The sequence below is a fragment of the Brassica oleracea genome, chromosome C4, assembly GCF_000695525.1.
Source record: "Brassica oleracea var. oleracea cultivar TO1000 chromosome C4, BOL, whole genome shotgun sequence".
NCBI classification, from domain to species: Eukaryota; Viridiplantae; Streptophyta; class Magnoliopsida; order Brassicales; family Brassicaceae; genus Brassica; species Brassica oleracea.
Genome location: NC_027751.1, coordinates 32,304,213 through 32,311,770, shown reverse-complemented (window position 1 = coordinate 32,311,770; position 7,558 = coordinate 32,304,213). Strand labels below are relative to the sequence as shown.

At 35.2% G+C, this 7,558-nt stretch overlaps 1 protein-coding gene across 1 annotated transcript; it reads right to left on the bottom strand.

Annotated features, from left to right (window-relative positions):
- Window positions 1-409: 409 nt before the first annotated feature.
- Window positions 410-2,126, bottom strand: LOC106342823 (aspartic proteinase nepenthesin-2). Its single transcript, XM_013781860.1, has one exon. The coding sequence runs from the start codon at window positions 1,982-1,984 to the stop codon at window positions 563-565; it is 1,422 nt and encodes a 473-aa protein (XP_013637314.1). The 5' UTR covers window positions 1,985-2,126; the 3' UTR covers window positions 410-562.
- Between the last annotated feature and the right edge of the window lie 5,432 nt (window positions 2,127-7,558).

Sequence of the window (7,558 nt, the reverse complement as noted above, 5' to 3'; positions counted from 1 at the left end):
TTTGAATGTCCCAAACTACACAACCCTATTATTCAAACTCTAGAAACTGAAAAAATAATAGTTCCTTCTACTATTGTTTACTTTTGGTACACATGGTTATGTACTTACATGTTTGTTTCACATCAAAAACCATAAAAAAACTTTTAAAATAGTATTATAACTAGTGGAATATGTATAGTGTCGATTTCAATATTTTTGTCGATGGACATCGACGTGGTGTCACAGCATTAGCACCCATTTTCTATTGTTTTAGATAATTGCATACAGCCTTACTTCACATGATACTGTCCAGCGTCCACAATTTCAGCATCCAACTCTTACAAAATAAATTGAAATTATATTTACTACATTTAATATTTTTCTAATTACATAATTTTTTTGCCGGCTCAACTTTTATAATCTGGAAAAATAATACGTTTAATCATGAAAATTATGTAAAAGTAGCAATGGTAAACATAGTTATAAACAGTTAACAACTCTTTTTTATTTGGGAAAGAAATTAAATCATAAAACTGCTTCTCATCATTGGGAAAGTTAAATTTCCAAATCTACCCCTGGAAACTCACTGGATACACTTCTTCTTCGCGAACCCAAACCTGTCATTCTCCAAATCGTATTCCACGTGATAGTTCTGTTGCTGAAAACTCCCGAGAATAATCGCCGGACCACTCCGACCACCGGTGGAACTCACGGTGTTATCAGAAACCACCGTTAAACAGACGTTATCAACGCTTCCGACAAGCGTGAAGTAATTAGACAACGGCAGCTCCATTTTAGCTCCACCTTTGAACTCGAATATTAACTCCGGCACGGTCACTGATCCCTTGCCGGAGATATTGAAGCACGGCCCAAGTCCGGTGATCTTCTCCAAGTCCTTTTCTCTGCTGTAACTCGACATCTGCGCCGCGAATTCTTCAGCGACGAGCTCGAAAACGGGTCGATCCATGAAAGTGAATGTGGATCCGGAATCGACGATGGTTCCTCCGTTTCCGTCGGTCCCCGGCGCGAGGAACTTGTAGGGGATCTTCACGCGCTTGCTTCCGACGTAGATTCGCCGGAGATTGAGGTAGTAGTACTCGAGAAAGGCTGCGTTGGAGACATTGGGGTTGTTTCGAAACGGCGTGTAGCTTAGACCCGTTGTTTTCGACCCGGAATTATGACCCGACCCGGTATCGAGATCGAGATCGGTGCTCACGTCGGTATCGTCGAACCGACGAGAAACCAAGCAATGCGAGAACCTCCTGAGTTTCATCTGCACAGGGAGAGATTCGGGTCCGCGTCCAAACCCGGCGATACCAGCGGGTTGTCGGGTCGAGAGAATGGAGCATCCGACGACGAAATCGGGTACGGTTAGATCCGGGAAATCAAGCTTCTCGGATAGTAAAATCCCAGCCGTTGATCCTAATCCGTATTGGAGAATGTACGGTGGGCAACCGACGGTGCAGTTACGGGTACTCGGGTCACATCCACTGCATTTAACATTGGGTCCGAACAGAAGCTGGCATTTCGGATTCTGACACCCGATAACCCGTGACGAGGTGGAGTTCTTGGGGATGAATCTAGGGATCCGACCCGGATCCAACCCGGAGAAACCGCATCCGGTGCAGAGATAACGTGAGGTGCAAGGGAACCAGACGAGGCTGCTTCCGGTATCGAACACGAAAGGGATTGTCTGCGACGGTGTGCCGAAGCTGAGTGAGACGGAGTATCCGCCGTAGCTTTTAGCAGAAAGAGGTGATTTCACGACGGCGGCGGATGCAGAGGGGGCGGTGAGAGCATTTTCGTCGGGTTTGATGGAGCTGGGTTGTTTGAGCTGTTGGGCTCTTGCGATGGAGGAGTCGGCGAGACGGCGGAGAGAGAGGTAAGGACCGTTGTTGGGTGATTGGTCTGTGTGGTGTGAGAGAGGAGAGAGAGGTAGTTTGATGGCGGAGGCGACGGAGAGGAAGATAAGGAAGAAGAGGAAAGGAAGATAAGAAGAAGACATTGTGTTTGTGTTGCGCTGTTTTCGCTTGATGGCTTATGGGTTTATGTAAGAAGAAGACAAAGGAGTGGAAAGTGGAGAATCATGTTCGATCTCTGTGACTTTCTTCTTCCTTTTATAAAAGTTTATAATAATTATAAAAATTAATTATAAAATGTGTTCATCGTCAAGGAAACTTACCACTAGAAGTAAACTATACGTGGAAATGTATTTTCGTATGTCTGACATGAAACGTTACAAGATAGAATAAAACCAGCTAATATTTGTATTTATTGAAACATGCCAATTTGAACCGAATGTGTGTGAAATGGAATTATTATGTATACGTATACAAATACTGAAACCCAATACAGAATATTCACTATTTTTGGTTAATTGGTTTGATGGTTGGCCATGTGATGGCTCAAGACTCAAGTGGCTAAACCCATTTACAAATCATGTGATTCATTAATGCATCTTCGCTAGTCAATTCACACGTTGTTTTAATTGGACAACTGTTATTAGGAGTGAATTTTTCCCTATCCAGCTTCATAGTCGATTTCATAAGACCATGAGCATCGGGGTATTTAGTGAGGTTCATGGGCTCGAGTTTTAAGGCCCGGGTGATTAAAAAGAAATTAAAAATGAGTTTGTTTCGACGAACCGGGCCTTACGCTTGATCCGGTATCAAGCGGTTTTAGCCACGCGTCAGTTGTTTAATCACTGAATTGTTTTTAAATATCTTTTATTCACCAATTACACTAATCATGAAAACTGAACAAAGTACTACCATGTGTTTTTCATTGATCCAAATTATCATAAAGGTTTGTACATGTCCTAACTTTTATATGTAATTTTTGCGTTTAAATTGATACGAATTTGAATAGATTATTAATCACTACATGAGCCTCTATGGACGTTAGGGATCAATTGACCAAACCAGACACGTTGAGTACAATATGTGTGAGTCATCGACCACATGTATATTTGCTGACCCTCTTATAAAGTCTGTGAACTTTAAAAATTTGGCAAGCAGTGTTAAAACAATTTAATAGCTTTCCTCTAAAACGAGTGACTTGTTGCACTTAGCTAAATAAAACCGCCTTGATGAAGAATCAACGAAATCAATAATGCCATATGAAATCACTACGGTTGATATGTTTGCATAAAAACTCTTGTGTAAAGTGTGCTGTTTCTATATTTGCATAAAAGTCTTCACTAAATATTGAATTTAATAAAGTATTAGAAACAACAAAAAGAATTTTGCATAATTTTAAACATGAAAATTGTGATTTTTAGCAATAACAAGAATAATTCCATAAATATGTGTAATTTTATTTAAATACACATGCATATTATATTAATCTAGTTTTTTTTTTTTTTGATAAAAGGTTTTCAATTAACATTTAATTTAGTTTTATATTAAAATTGGTATATTTGCTAATAAGATTGATTTGCTTTGATACTATCTATTTTTTTGTAAGCAAATTTTGATCCTTGAGATTGATTAGATCCGCAATTATTCCTTTTGTCAATAATTAATCTTTTTTTTTTTTTTTTTTTTTTTTTTTTTTACAACAAAAGGCTATAACGAAATTAAGTAGATTCCTGATCCAAGAGCCACCTTAGAGGAATCGAATCAATATAAACCATAGCAGCAGGCTGATTTCTAGCACTTCGCTCGTGCCAGCTTGTCCGCCAATGATAATTAATCTAATTCAACATTTTGTAACTGATTGTTAAGTTTGACTAACCTCATATATAACTGATTTATTCTTGGGTTCACCCCCTAGGATGAACCCTTAGGTTGACCAACCAATAGAAAATTGTCATTTTAAATCTAGTATCTTTTAATTAAGGAAACCAAATAACTTGGCAAATTATATTATTTTTTCAAAATAAAATTTAAAAATAAATAAAAATAATATATAAAAGACGAATTCAAAAAGAAAAATGTTGTCAACAAAACACTAAACCCTAAACTCTAATACTAAACCCTAAACTCAAATCCTAAACCCTAAATCCTTGGGTAAACCCCTAAACCCTTGGAAAAACACTAAACATGTTGTCAACAAAACACTAAACCCTAAACTCTAATCCTAAACCCTAGACCCTTGAGAAAACCTTAAACCGTTGGGTAAACCCTAAACTCTTGGATAAACCCTAAACCCTTAGGTAAACCCTAAACCCTTGGAAAAACACTAAACATGTTGTCAACAAAACACTAAACCCTAAACTCTAATACTAAACCCTAAACTCAAATCCTAAACCCTAAATACTTGGGTAAACCCTAAACCTTTGATTATTTAATTTTTAATTTTTATTTTAAAAGTATAATATAATTTGGCAAGTTATTTTGTTTTCTTAATTAAAAGATACTAGATCTAAAATGACAACTTTCTATTGGTTGGTGAAGGTTCACCCTAGGGGGTGAACCCAAGAAAAATTCTATATAACTTGATCCCTTCAATGTAAAATCGGAGAATTATTAGGCCGACTCGTAAAATACTTGGAAGTTCATTCGATTATTGAAATAGTTGAGAAATTTTGTAATCAAAGTGGATACTTATATCCCCTTTTCACACTTTATATAATTACAAAAGGCAACTGATTACGTACTCACATGGTCACATGCATATTTAGATACTATCACGAAAATCCTATAAATATTCCTAACTTGCTTTGGAAACAGAGGACTTTCACCGTTTGTTTTTTCTTATGATAAACTATACTAACATGTTACATGTGTATGATCAAAAGAAGATTAACGCACGTAACGTTGGTATTCATTTTTACTAACGGATTCCAAGTGGTTATTTCACTAAATATGATTCATCATATTGAAAAATGTAAAATAGTCGAAACAGGAAGACATGTAGTGAATTGTCACGGGAAAATTCAAACGCAGTGGACAAAAACAAAAAATAATAACAACAAAAATTCCTGAGAAACGATTCTGTTTGTCTATGGAAATTAGGAAGCACGTGAATTAACCAAGGTACATGGTGGGAGTCGTGGGACCAACGGTGGTCGACGCTGAATCACAGGGCGACGTCACCTCTACGTTTGAGCCAGAACATGAATTGTACCTTCGTTTTTAAGAAACGATTCAAGTGCTATGACGTATATAGATGATTAAATTAATATAACAATGTATCATTTGAAGTGGATTTCATTATTAGATGGTGGAAATTTTTGCTTTGATCAGCTGATCACACCCGTAACAAGAAAATGAATGGTGCCAATATGGACCAGACCGAAACTTTAATGTCTGTATAACAGAAGTATGGGGCCATCTTATCTTAAGAATTTTTTACATCTAGAGGCACTTTCTCACATTCAAATTATACTACAAGATATTTATCACTTAAAACACACTTTCTTTTGTCAAAAAGACTTTTATGACCCTAAACTAAAGATAATCTATCTCATCTTCTTATTTCATTTTATTATTTTTCTTATTCTACTTTATGTATTTATTTACTTTTATCTCAAGTTCAAAAATATATTTAACAAAAATAATTGTCATAATAAACTATATATAAAATTCTCTATCTTTTAAGATTCATGTTCATATATATATATATATATTATATATATTAATGTGTAAACAAAATGTGGACGTGGACACGAAAGCGTGGATAATGTGGACATGAACATCTTAACAGAATTATAAACTAGTTGTGCACATGAACAATATTCATCCGATTTCATTCATCATCTCGGGATCTAAATTCAATTCTAATCAAAATTATATCCATCCACATCATGACAAAGCGCAAATTACAAATTCCTTAGATCAAAAATCTCTGACATGCAAGATCTATTACTCTCCGACAAAAGGTAAACGTTTCTTCGATTTTTCTCTCCGCTCATACTCACAATATCATCTCTTTCTCATCTTGATTGAAGTTTAACTGCAGATAATTTATCAATTGAGATGAAGAAGCCAAGTGTTTGTATTGAAGATAACATAGTATGTGTCCACGTTTTATGGTATAATTTTAGTAATATGAATTCATGTTCACGTATTTTATGGTAAAAGGTAATTTTCCTCTATATTTTCCTCTAAAATAGAGAAATTCTATTATAGAGTCATACATTGGAGCATTTTCACTTCTATAATAGAAATCTCTATTTTAGAAGAAATTATAGAGGTGTATTGAGCATTTGCTTACTATTCCATAAGTATGGTACATCATCTCGGCCCAACCCAAGTAGTCAACATCGGATAACTACATATATATTTAGGCTCTCCGAATGTTTATTATATCTGTACCACATCCACACCAAAATTAATAACAACAAAAGTTTTTACATATATTTTTTATTACCGCACCGGAGTTGTACCGCATGTTGCAATTCAGGCTCTTTGTTTTATCAGTAAAACACTACAAGAAAACAGCGGCATATTGAGGGAAAAAATCATCGGTATGTCGTCGGAATAACGCTATTCCGACGACATACCGACGAAAAAAGTCCTCGGAAATAACTCCTCGGAAATTCATCTTTCCTCGGAAATCCCTCGGAAATTTCCGACGGAATTCCGAGGAAATGAATTTCCCTCGGAAATTTCAGACGGAATTCCGATGAAATTCCGAGGACCACAAATTCGTCGGAAATTCCTCGGAATATTCCGAGGAAGATGTCGTCGGAATATTCCGAGGGATACACTTCCTCGGAATATTTCCAAAATTAAAAAAAAAAATAAATTTATTTTTTAAAATTGAAATTCGAAAATATAAAATTAAAATTGAAATAGAAAACATATTTAAAATACAAAAAATAATAAAATAGTTTTTATAAATAAAAAAAATGATTTATAAATACAAAATTAGTTTTAATAAATATAAATATTTTTATAAATGTGAAATCATCTTTTTATAAATACAAATTCATAAATACAAAAAATAATAAAATAGTGTTTATTAATCAAAAAATGTTTTATAAATACAAAATTAGTTTTATAAATATAAAAAAATTTCATCGGAATATTCAGAGGAAATACCGAGGAACTAGTGTTTGGGGTTTGAAAAAATCAATTTTTTTTGCCGTATTTCATTTCTTATACAATTGTAATGCATACCATTGAGGATTCTTTGTATAGATGAGCATAAACCATGAAATAACAAATTTCAAAACTAATTGAAATTATTCCCTTTACCGTTCATTAAAAGGTATAAGTGTTTTTCTTATGTTGCGGGATTTCGTTCATACAATCGGAAAAGTTTTAATTATACGGTAAGCTGAATGAATTTTTGACTTCATAATGAACGTAAGACACTTAATAAGGGTTATATAGGTGTTATTCAAACCGCAAAACGTTGTTTTCGGTTTAAAAACCCTATTTCCTCGGAATATTCCGAGGACATTCCAAGGAAACCCTGTGCTTCCTCGGAATTCTGTCGGAATATTCCGAGGAACTAGTGTTTGGGGTTTCAATACGTAATTTTTTTTTTAACAGGTCGATCGATGGATACATGTAGAAAAACGCATCGATCGATAGAGTATATCAGGTGTTCCTCGGAATTTCCTCGGAATATTCCGACGAAATTCCGAGGAAGAAGAGGGTTTCCTCGGAGTTCCCTCGGAATAATC

What these genes read in the sequence shown, in the direction of transcription:
- LOC106342823 (XM_013781860.1), bottom strand. Translation starts at nt 1,984, where the DNA reads ATGTCTTCTTCTTATCTTCCTTTCCTCTTCTTCCTTATCTTCCTCTCC.